Source organism: Mastomys coucha, unplaced genomic scaffold (genome assembly GCF_008632895.1).
Source record: "Mastomys coucha isolate ucsf_1 unplaced genomic scaffold, UCSF_Mcou_1 pScaffold14, whole genome shotgun sequence".
In the NCBI taxonomy this organism is placed as follows: Eukaryota; Metazoa; Chordata; class Mammalia; order Rodentia; family Muridae; genus Mastomys; species Mastomys coucha.
Window position 1 is genome coordinate 80,614,252 of NW_022196896.1, and position 22,816 is coordinate 80,637,067.

Genomic DNA, 22,816 nt, shown 5'->3' on the forward strand with positions numbered 1-22,816 from the left:
CAGTTATTTTTTTTATTCACTCTGGCAAGGATGAGCCTAGTGAATCTGGTCAATTTCAGAGATTTCCTGAAGCTGTTTTGTCTACCTTCAGGCTCAAGGAGCTTCTGTACAGGATAGAATGCTTCAAGCTCAGAGGAAACTGTTACTTAACGGCACTGAACAAGGAAAACACATCCCAGCTGATCTGTAGTCATTGTATAAGAATAAATACTGTGTATGACACGATTAGAGGAATTTTTGAAGAGACCAGCTTGAGCTGCTTCCCAAACATGGCTCTGGAAAGGCCTCACCTTTCTCCTGCATTACCTTGCCAAAACTTAGATTACATTCCTGAAGCTAGTCACCAAGCTCTAGTCCATTATTTGGCCACTTCCTTCTCCTGAGGCTGACTACTAATGTCCAGCTATCAAAGCATTGAAGTCCAGAAATCAATAGCCCCTTTTGGCTCACCTAATTAACATCCCCAGTTAAAATGAAATACCTCATCCTAACACAGGGTTTTCCCTTTTCCCTTTATAAACCTCCATTTTCTTTTGTGCCATGACTCCCTCTTTTCTATCCAGAAGCAGTCCTTTGTCCCCTCTGGAACAAATATCCCTCCTCCTTCTCTTATTCCCTGCCCTTTGTCCCTCTGGGGCAAATAAATCTCCTTTGTGCTAAGAATTTTATCTTGGGGGTTCTGAGCCTATATTGATTTCTTATAATTTTGCCAGTATTATTGTGAGGATTAATGTCATAGTCATTTAGATTGATTCTAATTTTTATTATTATAAACAATGGTCCAATTAGCAGTCATCTTTTCCCACAAACTTTTTGATTTTTCAAAGATATTCCTAGAAGTATAACCAATTTTAAAGCTAAATATATAATGTTGATAGTTATAGATAATATTAATACTTAGCAAGCACTATATATATATATGCATAAATATATGCACAGATTTTGTTTTTTATATATTATAAGAAATATAAGGTTTGAGATTTTACACAAACTGCAAGCTATACTGATATACTTATATGGAGACATGAAACATCTGTGTCAGAAGCAAGACTTTGTTTCATGTAGTACAGCAGCCAGCATAAACATTAACATTAATTCTTCTGTCCGCACAAGGACAGGAGGACACCACTCATCAGTTCAGGTAAGTCATTATATGTGTGATGGGTTGTATTTAAGGGATGGCTCCCTGATCCTAGAGAATACAAATCTTTTATAATTGGTAGACAAGCCTGCCAAAAGAAGGAACTACCTCTATTTTTCTAAGGTTGCTCTCTATACAAATATACAGAAGAAAAGCATCCAGTGCTTTTCCCCCATAAGTCATATGGACATAGATATTTTCCTATGGATAATTGCCAAAGATTTTTATTAATTAACTCAATCCTTTAGACATTACTTTTTATTTAGCTATTGCAGATATCAGCACACCCATACCGTTATTAGCCTCATGGAGAGATCAGAGGACAATAAGCTGAAATTAGATAATTCTCTTCTACTGAATCTCAAGAATTCAGGCTTTGGTAACAAGCAAATTTAACTGGTAAACTGGCTCTATTTAATACTCTTTGTGTTGCAAATATGGAAATCAAGACACAAACGCGCTTGCTGTATAAAGACAGCTATTCATTGCTATGACCAAATCCACCCCCCCCCCCGAGGAAAAGAGCTTAAAAGAAGAAATGATTTAGATTCACAATTATTTTTGATGAAATTTCAGTTCATCAAGGTTGGAAGGGAATAACTGACCGGAGTGGTTCACATCGTGGAGCAGAGAGGCAAAGTGGGAGGGAGAAAAAAGGGGAAAAGTGTCTATACCAGTGCGCTTTCTCCTCACTTCCCCAGGGCTCCTATCCTACAGGGGATGGGACCACCCACATCTGGTAGTGGTATCATGTCTTCTCCTTTGATAATGAATATGCTGTGGAAGTGCCCTCCTGGAGACACCTAGACGTATACAGTATTAGTATCCCCGAGGAATTTTTCAATCTAATTCAAGATGGAAAACCAAGGTTAATGATGGCATCTGACCAAAAGGATACAGCTAAAAGTAGTAGAGCTTGGACTATTCTTTCATAATAATGTATGTTTATAGCATGTCATCTGCAATTTTAGAGTAAGGAATATAAGAACCTGTTTTGTTTTGCTTTTCATTATAGTATGAGAGTATTCCATCTGAGCTTACCCAAATGCTCGTTTTATACCAGGACAGTTTTTCCAGGTAGTACCACGGCTAGAGAGACAGTTCTCCATGAACAGTTGTTTTGAGGCAAGGTGTTTTCCAGGAAGCATATGTGGGCGTTGAAAATGAAGCCAACCAACTTTCACACATTTCAAGAGACAACACACACTTCAGAGGTAATGTAGAAATTTGATTTTATTGTTAATATGCTTTTCTAGTTTACTGTATTATTGAATCTTCTATGCACCTTGTTATAGGCAAAGAACAAAATAATATGAATGTGAACTTCTTTCATTTGCTAAGGCAAAGAGGAGAAACAATTCTACTTTGTAATATAATGCTATTAAAGGTTTTCCCGAGATTTCAGTAGGAGCTTGTGTGGTATTTCTGACATGCCCCCAGAGTCTGTGTTGTTAATTCTGTGCCAACTCATCCCTAACCCCCAAGGGCAGGAAGGGTCATGTGGAGAGCTGTCCAGGATACAAGCAACATCTGGCAACTAGAGTGGCCAATGGATGACTTCATCATACTCATTTTGTGGCTGCTTTTGAACCTACTTTTCTGGGGCTTCCTTTTTGCCTGTTGCTGCAAGGACTGCGCTCATGGTTTGACCTGATCTGTTATTCTTCTCCTTGAGGTGCTACTGTTGTGCCCCCTTTGGCTGCTTCTTCATTCCCAGAAAAAATCTTGAAAACTTTGCAGCCTAGCCAGAGACTCATGCTCCTTCTGTTTTGTACCTGTGCCCAGAGTAGAGCCTCTGCTCTGGATTCCCACCCACTAAGCCCACATCCAGTTGCAGTATGACACCCAGGAGTCCTGAAATAGCCAGGATCACAGAATCAAAGAATCACAGGCTCCAGTCAGAGACAGCAAGGCCAGTTAACACCAAAGATAACCAGGTTGTGAGAGGCAATCACAAGAACATAAGCATCAGAAACCAAGACTACTTGGCAACACCAGAATCCAGTTCTCTTACCACAGCAAGCCCTAGATACCCAACACACCTGAAAAGCAAGATTCAGATCTAAAATTCTCATGTTATGAAGACCGTAGAAAACTTTAAGAAAAACATAAATAACTCCATTAAAGAAATACAGAACAACACAGATAAAAATGTAGAAGTCCTTAAAGAGGAAACACATACATCCTTAAAGAAATACAGCAAAACACAATCAAACAGGTGAAGAAATTGAACAAAACTTTCCAGGATCTAAAAATGGAAATAGAAATATAGTAATAGGTATAGAATAAAGCAAAGATTCCCAACACAAAAGGCCAGCAAACATCTTCAACAAAATTATGGAAGAAAACTTCCTGAACCTAAAGAAAGAGATGCCCATAAACATACAAGAAGCCTACAGAACATCAAAAAGATGAGACCAGAAAAGAAATCCTTCCTGTCACATAAAAATAAAAACACCAAATGCACAGAACAAAGAAAGAATATTGAAAGTTGGTGACAGAAAAAGGTCAAGTAGCATAAAAAAGCAGGCTCATCAAAATTATACCAGAATTCTCAACAGACTAAAAGCTAGAAGATCTTGGGCAGATGTCATACAGACCCTAAGAGAACAACAATGCCAGCCCAGGCTACTATACCCAGCAAAACTCTCAATTACCATACATGGAGAAACCAAGGTATTCCAAGACAAAAACCAAATTTAAACAATATCTTTCCACTAATACAGCCCTACAGAGGAAAACCCCAACACAAGGAGGGAAACTACACCCAAGAAAAAGCAAGAAATTAATCTTCTCACAACAAAACAAAAAGAAGAGAAACACACAAACATAATTCTACCTCTAACAACAAAAATAACATGAAGGAACAATCGTTAGTCCCTAATATCTCTCAACATCAATGTACTCAATTCCTCAATAAAAAGACATAAGCTAATAGCTTGGATATTTAAACAGGACCCAGCATTTTGCTGCATACCTCAGCAACACACCTCAGGAAACACACTTCAGTAACAAAGACAGACACTACCTCAAAGTAAAAGGCTGGAAAAAAATTTCTAAGCAAATGGTCCCAAGAAACAAGCTGGGGTAGCCATTCTAATATCCAATAAAATAGACTTTCAATCAAAAGTTATCAAAAAAAGATAAGGAAGAACAATACATAACTCATCAAAGAAAAAGATCCACCAAGATGGACTCTCAATTCTGAACATCTATGCCCCAAATGCAAAGGCACCTACATTTGTAAAAGCATACATTGAACCTCACACAATAATAGTAGGCAACTTTAACAACCCACTCTCACTGATGGGCAGATCATGGAAACAGTAATTAAACAGAAACAGTGAAACTGATAGAACTTATGAACCAAATGGATTTAACAGATATCTATAGATATTTCACCCTAAGAAATATACCTTCGCAGTACCACATGGTACCTTCTCAAAAACCAACCATAAAATAAGACAGAAAAACAAACATCAAAAGATACAAGAACATTGAATTAATCTCATGTATTTTATTGGACCACCATGGACTAAGGCTCAATAACAACAAAAATAACAGACAGCCCACATACACATGGAAGCTGGACAACTCTCTACTCAATGATAACTTGGTCAAAGAAGAAATAAAGAAATAAATTAAAGATTTTTTAGAATTTATTGAAAATGAAGGTACAACATACTCAAACTTATGGGACACAATGAAAGCAGTGGTAAGAGGAGAACTCATAGCCCTGAGTGCCTCCAAAAAGGAACTGAAGAGAGAATACACTAGCAGCTTAATTGCACATCTAAAAGCTCTAAAACAAAAAGAAACAAATATATCCAAGAGGAGTATACAGCAGGAAATAATCTAACTCAGGACTGAAATCAACCAAGTAGAAATAGAGAGAACTATATAAAGAATCAACACAACTAGGAGCTGGTTCTTTGAAAAAATCAACAAGGTAGATAAACTCTTAGCCAAACTAACTAGAAGGCAAAGAGACAGTATCCAAATTCACAAAACTGGGAATGAAAAAGGGAAACATAACAACAGAAACTGGGGAAATTAAAAAAATAATAAAATTCTAATACAAAAGTATATATTCAACAAAACTGGAAAATCTAGATGAAATGGATGATTTTCTAGTCAGATACCAGAAACCAAAGTTAAATCAAGATCAGATAAACCTTCTAAACAGTCTCATAAACCCTAAGGAAATAGAAGCAGTCATTAAAAGTCTCCCAACCAAAACCAGCCCAGGACCAGATGGTTTTAGTGCAGAATTCTATCAGACCTTCAAAGAAGACCTGATACCAATACTCTTCAAACTATTCCACAAACTAGAAACAAAAGGAACACTACCCAATTCTTTCTATGAAGCCACAGTTATGCTGATACAACCACAAAAAGATACAACAAAGAAAGAGAATTTCTGACCAATTTCCCTTATGAATATCTATGCAAAAATACTCAATAAAATTATTGAAAACAGAATTCAAGAACACATCAAAACATACATTCACCATGATCAAGTAGGCTTCATCCCAGTAATGCAGGGATGGTACAATATACAGAAACCCATCAATGTAATCCAGTATGTAAACAAACTCAAAGAAAAAGACTGCATGATAATTTCATTAGATGCTTAAAAAGCCTTTGACAAAATACAGCACCTCTTCATGTTAAAAGTATTAGAGAGATCAGGAATTCAGGTCTGTCTTAGTCAGGGTTTCTATTCCTACACAAACATCATGACCAAGAAGCAAGTTGGTTGGGGAGGAAAGGGTTCATTTGGCTTACTTCCACATTGATGTTGATCACCAGAGGAAGTCAGGACTGGAACTCAAGCAGGTCATGAAGCAGGAGCTGACACAGAGGCCATGGAGAGATGTTTCTTACTGGCTTGCTTCCCTTGGCTTGCTCAGCCTGCTCTCTTATAGAACCCAAGACTTCCAGCCCAGGAATGGCACCACCCACAAGGGGCCCTACCCCCTTGATCACTAATTGAGAAAATGCCCCACTGCTGGATCTCATGGAGGCACTTTCCCAACTGAAGCTCCCTTCTCTGTGATAACCCCAGCCTGTGTCAAGTTGATACACAAAACCAGGCAGTACAAGGTCCATACTCAAATATAATAAAAGCAATATACAGCAAACTAATAGCCAACATCAAACCAAATAGAGAGAAACTTAAAGCAATCCCACTAAAATCAGGGACAAGACAAGACTGCCCACTCTCTCCCTGCCTACTCAATATAGTACTCAACATTCTAGCCAGAGCAATTAGACAACAAATGGAGATCAAGGGAATGCAAATAGGAAAGGGGGAAGTCAAGATATCACTATTTGCAGATGATATGGTAGTAAGCGACCCCAAAAATTCTACCAGAGAGCACCTAGAGCTGATAAACAACTTCAGCAAAGAGGCTGGATATAAAATTAGCCCTAATAAATCAGTAGTCTTCCTCTACTGAAAGGATAAATGGACTGAGAAAGAAATTAGGGAAACAACACCCTTCACAATAGTCACAAGTAATATAAAATGTCTTAATGTGACTCTCACCAAGCAAGTGAAAGATCTTTATGACAAGAACTTCAAGTCCCTGAAGAAAGAAACCAAAGAAGACCTCGGAAGATGGAAAGATCTTCCATGCTCATGGATTGGCAAGATCAATATAGTAAAAATGCCATCTTACCAAAAGCAATCTACAGATTCAATGCAATCCCCCTTGAAATTCCAACTCAATTCTTTATAGAGTTACAAAGAGCAATTCTCAAAGTCATTTGGAATAACAAAAAACCCAGGATAGCAAAAACTATTCTCAACAATAAAAGAACTTCTGGGGGAATCACATCCCTGACCTCAAGCTTTACTATAGAGCAATAGTGACAACATCTGCATGGTATTGGTACAGTGACAGGCAGGTAGATCAATGGAACAGAACTGAAGACCCAGAAATGAACCCACAAACCTGTAATCACTTGATCTTTGACAAAGAAGCTAAAACCATCCAGTGGAAAAAGGACATCATTTTCAACAAATGGTGCTGCTTCAACTGGCTGTCAGCAGGTAGAAGAATGCAAATTGATCCATTCTTATCTTCTCATACAAAGCTCAAGTCCAAGTGGATCAAGGACTTCCACATAAAACCAGATACACTGAAACTAATAGAAGAGAAAGTGGGGAACAGCCTTGAACACATGGGCATGGGGGAAATTCTCCTAAACAGAATACCAATGGCTTATGCTCTAAGATCAACAATTGGCAAATGGAACCTCATAAAATTGAAAAGGCAAAGAACATTGTCAATAGGGCAAAATGGCAACCAACAGATTGGAAAAAGATCTTTACCAACCCTACATCTGATAGAGGGCTAATATCTAAAATATAAAAAGAACTCAAGAGGTAGACTCCAGAGAACCAAATAACCCTATCAAAAATGGGGTACAGAGCTAAACAGAGAATTCTCAACTAAGGAATCTCAAATGGCTGAAAAGCACTTAAAGAAATGTTCAACATCCTTAGTCATCAGGGAAATGCAAATCAAAACAACCCTGAGATTCCACCTCACACCAATCAGAATGGCTGAGATCAAAAAACGCAGATGCTGGTAAGGATGTGGACAAATAGGAACACTCCTCCATTCCTGGTGGGACTGCAAGCTGGTAAAACCACTTTGGAAATCAATCTGGTGGTTTCTCAGAAGATTTTAAGTAGTTCTCCCTGAAGTCCCAGCTATACTACTACTGGGCATATATCCAAAAGACGCTCCAACAATATAACAAGGACACATGCTCTACTGTGTTTATAGCAGCCTTGTTTATAATACCCAGGAGCTAGAAACAACCCAGATGTCCCTCAAGAGAAGAATGGATACAGAAAATGTGCTACATTTCCACAAGGGAGTACTACCACTCAGCTATTAAAAACTATGACTTTATGGAATTTGTAGGCAAATGGATGGAACTAGAAAATATCCTGAATGAGGTAAGCCAGACACAAAAGAACACACACGGTATGTACTCACCAATAAGTAGATATTAGCCCAAAAGCTCACAATGTCCATGATATAACCCATAGACCACATGGAGCTTAGGAGGAAGGAAGACCAGGGTGTAGATGCTTCAGTCCTGCATTGAAGGGGGCCATAGGATGATGAGGTGTGTGGACCTGGGAAGGAGAGAGGAAGGGAAGGAAATAAAGGGGACAGTATCAGATAATAAAGGGGACAGGAAAGAGGTACAGAGGGTCCGGAAATTGAATAAAAACATGTAGCATGGGGGAATGAGGAACTGGGGGATAGCCACTGGAGGGTTCCAAATGCCAGAGAAGCAAGAGGCTCCTAGGTCCCAGTGGAGATGACTTGAGCTGAAATGCACAGCAAAGTGGAGATAGAACCTGTAAAGACCACTTCCAGTAGATAGGCATGGCCCTTGGTCGAGGGATAGGGCCACCCACCTATCTCAAAGTTTTCAACCCAGAAATGTTCTTGTCTAAAGGAAATACAGGGACAAAAAATGGAGCAGAGACTGAAGGAAGAGCTCTCTGGGGACCACTCTACCTGGGGATCCACCCTGTCTGCAGGCACCAAACCCAACACTGTTGCTGTTGCCAAGAGGCGCTTGCTGACAGGAACCTGGGTTTGCTGTTCCTAGGGAGGTTCTGCCAGCAACTGACCAATGCAGATGTGGATGCTTGGAGCCAACCATCAGGCTGAGCTCAGGGACCCTGGTCAGGGAGCTGGCAGAAGGCCTGAGAAGCGGAGGGGGATTGCAACCTCATAGGAAGAGCAATGTTGGCTGGCCGGAATACCTAGTGGTCCCAGAGGCTAGACCACCAACCAAGGAGTACAGGGAGGGATCATCCATGGCTCCAGATACATATGTAGCAGAGGATGGCCTTGTCTGACATCAGTGGGAAGGGGGGCCCTTAGTCCTATAGAGGTTTGATGCCCCAGCGTAGGGGGATGCTGGAGTAGTGGAGTGGGAGAGGGTGGGACCCTCATAGAGGCAAAGGGGAGGGAGGAGAGGGCGGATGTGGGATGGGGGTTTGTGGAGGGGTAACCAGGGAAGTAGGATATCACTTGAGATGTAAACAAATGGAAAGATTAATTTTTAAAAATTAGTTAAATCACAGGGCTACATAGCAAATAATACATTTAAGTGAAATTTAAAAAAAAAATTTCAGAAATCTATAATTCTTTCACTAAGCTACCCAAGTCATACCTACAATCCAATGTAAATATTTTAGGGATATATATGTATATTATATGCATGATATTACTTATGACATAACATTAAGGTATATATAAGCTAGATAAGACCTAGACAGGAATCAAAGAACTTTCAAAGTGAAAGAACAGATTTCAAGATAAACTAATTGTTTTTAATTTTATGTCAAGGGAAAGTATCATTTTGATTTTCAGTTTTTTCACCCACCTATAATTTTCTATATTTTTGATGAGATATTTTTTGAAACAGAGTCTCATGTAGCCCAGGCTGGTCTTAAATTTTCTCCATAACAAGATGTCTGGGAACTTCGGACCCTCTTCTCTCAGCCTCCCGAGTGCTGAATGCATTACTACATACAGTGGATGAGACACATTCCCATAGCATTAATCTGTAGTTTCTCTCAGAGCCCTGACCTTTGAAGAGCTGGATTAATCGTTTAGTACTATAACATGACATATTCTTTCAAGAATACTTTGCTCATTTTACTGACTACAATTAACTTATCAAACCAATTATTCAAGATATTTATGAATGCTCAAATAATTTCATGTGATTTTGAGAGAGTTGGGAGCTATGGCACATGCCTTTGCTATCAGGGTTTGGGGAAACAAAGGCAGGTGGATCTCTTGTGTGTTCAAGGATGGCTTGATTAACATAGAGAGTTCCAGATCAACAGAAGTTACATTGTGAAACTCTATTTCAAAGAAAACAAACAAACAAACAAAACAAAATCAAAATTAAAAACTAATCAACCAACCAAAAATCCAACCATCAAGAAAAAAACAGAAGACCTGCAGGAGTTGAGCTGTAGTACTTTCTTTATTCCGTAAAGAAAATTAATTAATTTTTACAAATAAACCAGTGTTTTGATTGCAGATATGATAAAAATATATTCAAGCATTAAACTCTAAGTAACAACTTTATAAATATTATACCTCAACACTTGTCCCATTATTTGATATAATCCATGTATGAAAATAGAACTTTCACTACAATCACCGTGAAACTAGGACACAAGATTAAAGGGAAAGAAGAGAGTTGGGAAGCATTTCATGTTAGCCTCTATATCGTAGCTCCTTTCCCTAGACTCTGCCTGACTGCCACAGGTTACAAAATAACAGTAACGTATGTACAGTGTAATGCATTTTCACAGGCATATCTGTCCACACATTTCCCTGTTCCCACATATTCAATAGGCAAGGAAACCATACTTTTTGGTTTTCCTCCCAATTAATTTCAGTTTATGCCTTTTGCCTTGGTTCAGTTAATAATTATGCCCAATTTTACTCTCAATGTTTAAATAATAAACATGAGAGGCAAAAATTGATGAACTCAAAATCAAATCAATAAAAAAGTCAATAAAATAACTGTTTTTTCAAAATAAATCAATAAAATCAATACACCTCCAGCCAGACTTACCATAAGAACACAAGAGAAGACAAAAATTACCAATGTGAGGAATAAAGAGGGGCTGTCATAACAATCCCACAGAAATTAAAAGAATAATAGAATATTATACAAAACTCTATACTCCTAAACCCACAATTATGTAAAATAGCTCAACTCTTAAAAGATACAAACTACCTAACACTACTAAAAACTAAAAGTTAAGTAAATCATGTAACTTTGTATGTATTGAATAAATTGAAATTAAAGTTTTCAACAATGAAAACATTCTAAGCCTATGTGCTTCACTGGCAAATTCTAGAACACAGGTATATCTCAAATCAAAAGATACAAAAGTAAGAAACACATAGACAACATCATAGTAAAAGAGAAATAAACACCAATAACACAAACATAGATACAGAAATCTTCAACAAGCCCTTAGTAAATCTATTATAAGAATATAGCAAAAGGAAGATAAGAATAATTAAGTAAGTTTTACTGTTAGAATGGCAAGGTTGGTTAAATTATTAAAAAAAAAAAACTAGTCAGTGTAATTTGCCATATTACTGGACTAAAGAAAAACAATGTAGTTATCTTAATAACATTTAGTAAAATAAACTCGTCTCCATTAAAAAAAAAGAAAGAAAGAAACTCTTAGCAAATTAGGACTGCATAAAAAACTTAGACTGCATAGAAATTGCCTCGATCTGATAAGTGACAAATTAAAAAACGTTTCAGTCAGCCAGGTGTGATGGTTGGGAGGCAGAGCCTGAAGATTCTTAAGTGTAAAGCCAGCCTGGGCAACTTATGGAGAGCTGGTCAAAACCCAAACATTTAAAGGGGCTTAGTGGTAGAGGACTGACTAGCTTGCATGAGGGCTGGATTAGTGCCCTGGAGGACAAAAGAATACTTCAGCTACTGTATTTGATACTACTACTATACTCTTTTACAATTTTTTTACATACTGTTTTTTTGTTTGTTTTGTAATACTCTTATCAGTTCTTAATTTGACCCGGCCAGCCCCCCAATAATTGAGACTGAGACCTACTGCATTTATCTAATCAGCTTCAGTATAATTACTGGGCAAATTATCCCAATCTACTTTTCTACACTAAACTGTCTATTCCCCACTGAGCCCCCAAGTCCTTGCTGTTTGAGGTTATTTTTACTCCAGCAGTCTGTCCTCAGGGGGCATTTCTCTCCACCATGTACTCCTGGTTCATCTTGTCTAATAGAGACCTCCTGCTCTCTTAGACTTCTTTCTCTCCTTCCTCCTTCTTCCTCTTGCCTCGTGGTCCCTACCTGCACCCCCTAGCCTGGTAATTGAAACTCTGCCTACCTCTTTTCTCCCCAGTAATTGGCTATAGCTTTTCTTATTTAACCAGCCAGAGAAGATTGGTTTATACAAGCAAAGTTTATACAACATCATTTCTTGTACATGAGAATGTACTTCGGGGACTACAACCAGATCTTGAGGGCCAGTATTTAGCATTTGAATATATAGCAGCACCAGACCAACCCCCAATAATTTTTATTTATTCTTTGAGGATTTCAAACAATATATTTTTATTTTATTTTATTTTTTGAGATTATAATTATTATATCATTTCTCACCCAAACTATCTCATATACCCATCCTTGCTCTCTTTCAAAATCTTGGCTCCTTTTCTCATTAATTATTGTTCTGAGTATATATGAATATGTAAATAAGAAGTTAAACAAGATTGATAGATCCTTGGCCCAACTAACCAAAAGAAAGGGTTGACCTAAATTAACAGAATCAGAAATGAACAGAAAAACATTACAATAGACACCAAAGAAATTCAGAACATATAAGGAAATACTCTTTAAAGATCTATTCTTCATTAAGCTGTGAAACCTAAAGACAAAGTTGAATTGCTATAGTCAGCCAGACCACCAAATTTAAACTATAAGCCAACAGGCCAACAAGCCTTAGCCACTTCACAAGAGTTGGTCTCAAAACAGACATATACATGAGAGAATGTAAATAGGTCATAAAAAAGTATATAACAGTGACTTTGTACATATTATAACAGGGACTTGAACATTTTTGTGTTTTGATATCTATTAGGGCCTGGGAACTGCTTGATCCCTCATGAATAAATACATACTTTTTATCCTTATTTACTAGTTAATATAGCATAGCAATGACATATAGACCCCTAAACAGATCTGTAACAGATGAGACTTGTAGTAAAAAAAAAATATTAAAAATCCTGGCCTGTGGTTTCTTCCCCACCTTAGACCATTTATGTTCTCAGATAAAAGACACACACACACACACACACACACACACACACACAGCCTTTATATTTTTAAATACCCTTATGCACTATAATAGCTGGGCAGCTGCCTACCCTCCATAGTGTTAGAATCTTCTTTCCTATCAATAACTCCAAGTTATCTCTTATATTTATTATGCTCCAACTGGGCTGCTCTTAACCCAATTTGGCAGCCTTCTGGACCATGTTCTCTTGTCCTTTAGCCCATGGCAGCTCCACTTCTTCCCTCTGCACATTGTTCTTCTTCATTGAAGGTTTCTCCCTCCCTCTTTCTTCAAGCCCACAAACCTCTCAACCCCGCCTATATCTCTTCTGCCCAGCTATTGGCTGTCAGCATCTTCAATCACGCATCAGAATTAACTTGGGGATGGGTCCCAGGGGCTATGTGTGGACTCCTGTTCCTGGGGGCTAGCACTTAGCATTACAATAGACAGCAAAAGATAAAACCTCAATAGAGATTGAAACAGAAATAAAAAGCATTCCTGCAAAAGAGTCTTTTCATTGCTGCTTTTTGGCAACACAGCCAAGATCCTAGCTGGCTCACTAAGTCATTGAAATTGGGAAAGGGGAGCAAGGGAAAAGAAAAAAAAAACATAAAATACAAGCAAAAGAGCATACTTGCCGATTATAGAATTCTACAATGTAGGACATCCAAAGAATATAAAATCCCTAATACTGGTAAAATAGTTTCGGAAAGCCACAAAGCAAAAGGTTTTATGTTGCTTTATCTAAGAAAAGAGAGTATATGTTGAAAACTAAAAAAGCACTGATTTCAGAATTCAAAGATGACTTCAAGAGGAGAGGTATATCATCCACATGATGGCAAAACTTAATGCTAAGATTAAATCCTTTGGCTGGTGATATGGCTCAGCATTTAAGAGCACTGACTGCTCTTCCAGAGGTCATGGGTTCAAATCCCAGCAAACACATGGTGGCTCACAACCATGCGCAATGAGAAATAAATAAAAAGGAAGTGAGCAGGCCCAGAGCAAGAAGGGGCCTGAGCAAGAGAGAGAAAGGGAAGGGGGAAAAAGGAAAAAAAATGCAAAAAAAAAAAAAAAAAGATTAAGTTCTTCTCAATTTGGTATATAGACTTAACATAATCCCCACCAAAGTTCTAGAGAATTTTTATAGGCATCTACCAATTGGTTGTAAATTTTCTTGAGAGTGATAAAGAAACTAACACAGGTGGCCAAGCCTGCTCAGTCAGTCAACAGGGTCTCAAGGGAGGGAGTGAGGACAAAAGAAAAGAGACAATTAGACAACATACATGATAGCATGGCTTCAGCAAGCACTGAAGCAAGTTTATTTTTTCCCAAGCTGCTTTTATACCACTCTAAGTACATGTAAAGTATAGGCTCAGTTCTTGGTCAAGGAACAAACACAGCATAAAAGTCCAGTGATCACGCATCAAGGCACTTATCAAGATGATCAAAGCACAAGGAACTCATTCTTCTGCTATATTTTTCTTGAGCCTATTTCCTTGTCCCCGCCTAATGTCAAATATTCTTGCCAATTTTGTAGAAGCAACACCAAAAGCTCTCCAAATCGCCCTCTTTTTTATTTCATAAACAAGACTGCGTCTGTCTTAGGTTGTTCTGACAAGAATGCCTTCCTTAACCATCACTGAAAATGTATTATTCAAAGCAATGCATTTACATCTTAGGTTGGTAAGGCTCTGTGCAGAATCTTGCCCATCATTGACTGTCAGCCTGTTAAATTAATGGCTTTGTCTGCGGATCCATTTTAAGTTTCAAGCCATGTATTTTGGCTGCCAAATGTTGATGTTGTTAAAGACAAGTTTTATCAAAATGGGCAGGAATAAAGTATTCCCAGGACAAGAAGGGCCAACATGATCAAACTATGTAAACCATTTTTGAAGCTTGACCAAGATGGAAATACCGACCGTAAGCCATGAATAATTTTATCAGCAGTATCAGCTGATAAACGAACATAAATTTGAAAAGAACAAAGCTAGAAGGTCATATACTTGGCCCTTTGCAAGGCCAATGGAACCATGCAATGGGTTTCACACCTACAGATTTAGAAATATACCTGGAATAAATATTTATAGACCTTGTGTCATTATTTCCTGAATAATATAGCATAACAATGCTTTCCATAGCATTTAATTGCATGTGGTATTATGAGTAGTCTAAAGATTTACAGTACATGGGAAAGTGTGCACATGTTATCTATAACAGGTACTTAATACATTTATTAATTGATTCTCCTTGAGTCTGACAGGGAAGGGCCACCTAGGAAACACAGTGTGCATGTGGGCGACAGAAGACTTGTTGGAGTCAGTTCTTTCCTTCCACTTAGTGGGTCCTGGGGTTCAAACTCAAGTCATCAGGCTTAGCAGAAGGCATCTTGACCTGCTGAGCCATTTCACAAAACCCCTGTTTCTTCCTTTAAGTGACCATGTGTCAATCTACTGAGCCTAAGGAAGTACTTCAGTCTCAGAAAATGTAAAACAGCTGGAGCAATGTTCCTATAAACAGAATTTTCCTTTAAGAACAAAATGAAAACCTCCCTGACCACAAACTTAATTGGTGGAACTGGAGGACAAAGCCCTTGTAAGGACCACTATTACTGTTGGCCAGTTCAACTAACTGATCTATATTTGTAGCCTAGGGCTTATTTACTGGTTAATAAACAGTCAAAGGTTCCTCCAAGTCCTAATGTCTCTCTATACCCAATGTTGATACCAAAAAAATCTAGATAGCCTGTAGGAATAAGGCACTGACAGATGAGTTTTCCATTCTTATTCTTCCACTGTCTCAATTTCTTTGTTGAAAGAATACAACTCAATCTGAAGAAAGTGTTCCAGGGAACCTTGTTGCCATTTTTGTGACTGCAATGATGCCAGATCAATATATCTGGAAGAAAGCAGGTGGCTTTTCCTGACCTACAATAAAAGATTATGTAGTCAAAAAGAATGAAATGATAGTTTCATTCTATTGTGAAACTATTGTTAGGAAAAGCATTTAAAACTCACTAAGTATTCACTCACTTTAAGGAACTTTCCATGCCCGCATGTGCCAGGCATTGTATGTAGTCAAGGTTGACTAGATGGCTCAGCACCTTGGCTGCAAAGCCCAATGACTATAGTTTAATTGTCAGGCCCCATGTAGTTGAAGTAAAGGACTAGCTTGTTCTCTGACTTTCCTATGAGAAAACACCACTCCCCCCACATACACACACAGTGGGGAGTGGGGAGTGGAATAAATAATTTTTACAAACTTTTAAAAGTAGTAAGATTCTTGTATTCAAATAGTGTTAAGTCTCCTTAAGGGGAGACAAAATACACAGCAATTACAAATGCATTCTAAGGCAAGGAAATGGTGTCTTAGAAGAGATGAGTTTGCTAGATTGACTAGACAAAAAGGGAGGGGGTAAGTTGCCCTCAAGTGGCCTCTGCTCTCAGGCCTGCATGCTGGGGACAGAGCCAGAGAAGGCTAGTGGGTAAGTTGAAATCAGAAGCAGTTTGAGCTTCATCCTGTTCAGTGAAGGAATGTTAGCTGAATAAGTGGAATTCTTGGATGGTGTTAAGTGGAGACTGAGGGGACCATATTTACTTTTTAAAAAGATCTCTGAAGTAACTATAAAAGGATACACTAAAAGAACAGGTAGGAGGGAATTTCAGTGCTGTAGTGAGAGACTACATGGTTGCATGGGGAATGCCTGTGGTTTCCATGAATAAAATGACCTTGCTTTATGAATGAAGTCAACATTTTAAAAATTAGTTGAAAGTTTGGAGGGAGTTCAGAAAACTAAAGTGTGTCCAGTCTCTTCAAAGACAAAATCAGAAGCAGAGTATGGCAGTACATGTTTGAAACTATCATTCAGGAGTTTGAAACAGGAGAATTTTTCTTGGGTTCAAGGCCAATATAGACTATATTAACATGACTCTCAAAAAGTAAAAACCCACAAACAAACAAATAAACAGAAATATCCACCCAGACCACAAAATTAAATGTCGAATGTGATGAATTTTCAATTAAAGAGAAACTGAATCTCTGGCTGATAAGCTTATTTTCGATATTGAATTTTTTAAATCAATTTCTCTGACTTTGCAGGTGTTTCACTTAAATTCTTACTTGCCAGGTGATGGACACAAGAAGTGAAATGCACCAAATTTATTCAATTTAGCTCTCTGACAACTACCTAATAGGGAGACTTGAGAGCATGAATTTTCTCATCTCACCAAAGCCTGAGGGTTTTCTGTGGAGTGCATACATGTGTCCTTCATCTGTTCCACAGAAAAATCTTGGTGATTGGAAGAGAAATCATATATACACTGAAAATTACCAGCTTTTTTTTTTTTTGCACTGATGCTTTTTAAAAATGCATTTTCATTTTTATGTTTAAAGTTTTATTTGAAGTAAGGCATTTCTTTTCATGGGTCATTCACAGTCTTCTAAATGTCTTAACAGCTGTGGCTTGTTCGGCAGGCATTCTCCCCGGTTCAGGAGGCCCCAGTCATCACAAGAATCAGAATAGCCAGGAGCCCCCAGTCATCACAAGAATCAGAATAGCATTTCTGTCAAGACACCTGCTAAGTGAGAACTCTCAGACTTGACTATGCTTATTAGAGAGCTGATGCCCTCAGCCAAAAGGAAGAGCTTTTATTGCCCTGTGTGGGGTACCAACCGTTTGGTCCTGTGCCCTGAAACTCAAGTGAAGTTGAATACCACGTTCTTCACTATAGAAGGTTTTAAGGCAAAACTGAGAAACATGACACCTTTTATTCCCCTCCCCTCATCTCTGCCTTTCCCGTCCTTCCCTTCCATCTTCCCTCTCCTCCTCCTTCATTTACCTGTCAACAAGGTATCAAAATCTATGCGGAAGAGACAGAAGACTAGAGAGTAGCTTTTGTGTGACTTACTCTCTACCAGATCATCATGAAAGAGTGGATTCTTTTGATAAGAACGAGCCGATTTTTACATTCTTGTGCTTATTAACAACAACAACAAAAAATTGTCAGTTTCTCATAGTTCAAACGTTATTTGATTCTCTTGGTCCTCCAACAACTGAAAACATCTGATCTTGGACTCTTCTCGCTTCTTGCAGGGTGCGCTTAGTATTTAGGGCAAAGCCAACACAAGTGAGGAGAGGGCAGCAACTACGTTTCCCAGCGTGCCCTGCTGGGAGCACAATGGAGCTCGGCGTCATCCGGGTCACGTGACCTCGCGTTTCCGGGGGCGCTGAGGGATTCCGGCCAGGGTCCCTCCCCAAGCGGAGGGCCCTGTTGGGCCTGGAAAACTACACTTCCCGGCATGCCTCACCTCGGGTGCGCCTGCGTACCGGAGCAACCCTGCGGTCCAGCGGGTTGGTTTAAAGAGCTGTTTTAGTTCCATGGAGACAAACTTGCTGGCCCCAGGACCGAGCTACAGGCTGGTGGATGAATTGGGGGTGAGGCTGCCGGGCCCGGACAGGAAGCTGAGGTGGGCGGCTTAGGGGGAGAGACCACGCCTCAGAACAAGGTTCCTTTTCCTCGCAGCCCGAGTCCAGTCCTGCCCTCCAGACCTCTAGAGCCTCGGTTTACCTTGCTTCAGCACTCTGCCTGGCTGTGAAAACGGCCTCGTTAAGTTGGCTTTGGTTGGACCACAGCTGCAGAAGGGTTGCCAGTCGCTGAGACCACTACTGTGGTTCCTGTTCCCCATTTATGTATACTGTTAGTTGAAGGTTCCTAGGGAAGGTTTTTTTCAACATTAAGGCATGGTTTCCTGCCACTGGTTATCCTCCTTGGTTTGCTCCCTAGACGTGAGGCATTTTCATTTGTATTTGTACACTATTTCTTGCGTGTGCTGATAGATCTTTGTTAAATATTTGTCGTGTTTGTTTGGCACCCACAACAGCCAAGGTACAATGCTAGGCTCAACAACAACAACAAAAGAGTTGTAGCCGCTCAACAACAACAACGAAAGGATTGTAACCCTACTTGATCAATATAGGACACGCACAGATTCTTGGGTGTTTTTTTGTTTGTTTGCTTTTGTCTTTTTTGTTGTTGTTGTTGTTGTTTTGTTTTGTTTTGTTTTGTGGACTTCCCCGGTGATGGGGAATTATACGCAGGGAGAAATAAAGGGCTATTTCAAACCAACTGCTTTCCAAGCACCATTTGGGACATAGCACATACCTGTTTCCTTCCTCTGGTAGTGATTGCATGCTCCGTGACAGTAAGATCCATTCTGATGCTGACAGCAGATATCTGGAAACCCTTTAGAGACATGAATACAAATGTGGTGTCAGTCAATGCTACAAATGCCATAGTACGGTTAATGCTGATAACCACTTCTGCAAATGACTTGGTCCAGGGTTTGATGAAGACAGCAAGAACTTCACCTGCATAGGCCAGGATGAGACCCTGCTTAGGACTAAATTCTATTTTGCAACCTGAAGAGAAAAAACAAAACAAAACAAAACAAAAAAAACTGAAGCCAGAAGGTAGAAAGAAGCATACAAGACCTAGGATGGGAGAAACCTGGGGAATAGCACTGTAGAGTACCTGCCAAGCCCATTTGATGATGTGTGCCTATAATTCTAGCCTTGGGGGGTAGAGACCCGAGGAGAAGTTTAAAGTCATCCTCGCATCGAGTTTGAGGGAAGCTTGGGTTACACAAGACCCTACCGAAAACCTAAAATAAGTAAATAAATAAGACTTAGTGAGGTGTATTTACGTATTCCTTCCCGAGCAGACCCTTCCTGGTAAGCTTGTGTGTTTTCTGAGGTCCCAGAAAGGCAGCTTTCTTCCTTTGCCACCTCCTTTCTCCCTTTTTCTGATACTGACACCAGCCAAAACATCTGCCCTTAACAGTGGGCATTCTCATAGTCGCTGAAGAAGCCCCACTCCAGGGACCTGTGTAATTCCTCATAAACTCCCGGTGGATGAGCTTGCCTTTTGCCTTTACTTTTTGACTTAGAAGCATAGTTTTCTCTTTCTCCATCTCCTTCCCTTGCCCGCTCTGTTTCTTTTTCCCTCTTCCCTTTCCTTCCTTTCTCTTCACATGTGTATGTGTCTTTGTGTCTGTATTTGCTTGTTTCTACCTTCGGGTCTTTCCTTATCACTCCTTACCTTATTTTGAGATAGGACCTCCTACTAAGCCTGGAGCTTACCAATTTGGCCTGCATAAGTCAAGGTATAGTGAAACCACTAAACTGGACCACTTTGTGGCAAATTAATTTTATATATATATAACTGCTAGATAAAGTTGGCTGCTGCTTTTCTGTTATTGCTCATATCTAACCCACCAGCAAAACAGAAACATGTCTGGATCTGATCATGTGTTTCTATTCCATCTATTACCTGCTTCCAGGCAGCTGCAGAGGCTTTTGTCTAGATTATCAAACAGCTTCCAAACTGGTCTTCCTACATTTACCCCTGTACTTGTATCATCTGGGATAGGGTGGCCAGCCCCATCAAGTGAACGTTCTATCGCAGCAATCTCTGATGCTGTGTGTGAGTGGTCTCTTGGGAAAACCAGAACTGTCACCACGGTGGTGTTCACATGGTGTTCATGGTCTGCATTATTTGCTTCTATTTCCATCCCATGCTTTCTTTTCTCTTTTTCAAGAGCAAACTGAATTTTACTTACTGTCTTTGTTCAGCTGCCAGACACGCTCTATAAGGTCAGGGAGTTTTTGTCTGTTCCCTGGGTCCTCCCTAGTGCTTATAGCAGATCTCATTGGCAATGAGCATTCAGAAAATATTTGTTAGATATGTGAGGCAGTTATGTGTTTTTAACAGAACCACTTTCTGTTGGTTATGATAACAACAGATGATATCTTTTATTTAGACTGGTAGTAAATGGATACAGCTATTATTCAGTGTGGGAATGGAGTCTATGTCCTCAGAAGTAAGAGTTCCCCTTTCAAAGGCATTTTGCTTTTGCTAATACATTGCTTATGATATTGGGCTTTGTGTGTGTGTTTGTGTGTGTGTGTGTTTCCTGGAAGTTACCAGCCTAGAATGTCTTTCAAAATATTCCCCCTAAACACAGAACTATACTTATTTGATATTTGTGAAGTAATTTTTAACTTCCATTCATTTTACTGCCACGATTTTTAAAGCTGTTGTCTTAGAATTACTATCATTGTGTCAAAACACCATGACCAGAAGCAATGTGAGGAGGAAAAGGTTTATTTCTGTTCACATTTTTAAGTAACAGTTCATATTGAAAGCCATGAGAGCAGGAACTTAAGCAAGGTAGGAACCTGAAGACAAGAGCTGATGCAGAGGCCATGGAGGGGTGCTATTTACTGGCTTGCACCTCATGGCTTGCTCATCCTGGTTGTAGAGCCCAGGATGACTAAGCAGGACAGTACCACTCACCATGGGCTGGACCCTTCCACATTAATCATGAATTAAGAAAATGATGTGCAGGCTTGCCTACAGCTTGATTTTATGGAGGCATTTTTTTCAATTGAGTTCCCTCCTCTCAGGTGACTATAGTGCTAAGTAGACAACAAAAACAAAACAAAACAAAACTAGCTATAAATACAAACACAAAAAATGTAACATATATACATATACATATATATGTGTGTGTGTGTGTGTGTGTGTATACACATATATACACACACACAAGTGTAGGCATCTCAAGAAATAGAATATTGACTGGGTATCGAATAGATGGCTCAGCAGTTAAGAGCACTGGCTGCTGCCCTGGAGGATCTGAGTCCAGTTCCCAGCACTGACGGTGATAAGTCCAGGTTTAACTTCATGCTTGCACTGTTTGTTGAAGATGCTTGCTTTTCACCAGCATATGCTTTTAGCATCTTTGTAAAATACTGTGCCAGAAATGCTGTGTACTCATGTTTGGGTCTTCTGTGTCAGTTTTTATACCAGTACCATATTGTTTTTATTACTACAGCTGTGTAATGTATCTTAACATCTGGAACTGTTACCCTCCAGCATTGTTTTTTGCTTAGGGTTGTTTTGGTTCTCTGGGATCATTTCTGGTTCCATATGAATTTTAGGATAGTTTTTTTTTTTTATTTTTTCTATTTCTGTGAAGAATGAGTTGAGGATTTCATTGAATCTATAAATAGCTTTCTGGAAAATAGTCATTTTCACAATGTTAATTTTACTGACCTGGGAGCATGGGTTGTCTTTCCTCTGTGTGTGTGTGTGTGTGTGTGTGTGTGTGTGTGTGTGTGTCTTTATCTCTTTCTTCACAGGTTTAAAGTTTTCATTATATAGTTTCTTCACTTCTGTTTTAGTTAGAGTTTTATTGCTGTGAATAGAGACATCAAGACCATGGCAGTTCTTATAAAGGAAAACATTTAATTGGGGCCTGTCTTACAGTTTCATGATGCCCATTATCATGGTAGGAAGCATGGCAGCATCCTGGCAGACATGGTGCTGGGAGATAGAGCTGAGAGTTCTACCCCTTGATCTGCAGGCAGCAGAAGGAGATTGTGTGCCATACTTGGCCTAGCTTGAGCAGAGGAGACCTCAAAGCCTGTCCCCACAGTGACACACTTCCTCCCACAAGACCACACCTGCTTCAACAAAGCCACACCTTTTGGAGTGCCACTTCATACGTGCGTTCAAAGGGACAAGCATTCAAACATGTGACTCTATGGTGTCATACCAATTCAAACCACCACAACTTCCATGGTTAGGTTTATTCTACATACAGTATTTTTCTTTGAGTACATTGTGAATGAGACTGTATCTGTGACCTCTGTACGTTGATGTTATGTAGAGAAGCTATTTATTTATGGAAGTTGATTCTGTATTCTACCATGTTGG

At 39.2% G+C, this 22,816-nt stretch overlaps 1 protein-coding gene across 10 annotated transcripts in view; it reads left to right on the top strand.

Moving 5' to 3' along the window:
• The first annotated feature begins 18,235 nt into the window (after nt 1-18,235).
• Ccdc150 (coiled-coil domain containing 150) overlaps nt 18,236-22,816 on the top strand; it is a 113,571-nt gene continuing 108,990 nt past the window's right edge. For 5 of the 10 annotated variants that reach the window (XR_004117880.1, XM_031367491.1, XM_031367499.1 and 2 more), the window contains exon 1: nt 18,237-18,471. Coding sequence is in view for 6 of the 10 variants with exons in the window: in XM_031367491.1 (XP_031223351.1) it covers nt 18,415-18,471 (57 nt within the window). In the remaining 4 variants the exon portion in view is untranslated. Of the gene's footprint in view, nt 18,504-22,816 lie in introns of all 10 variants that reach the window. The other 5 variants (XR_004117881.1, XM_031367496.1, XM_031367492.1 and 2 more) reach the window with 4 other exon arrangements.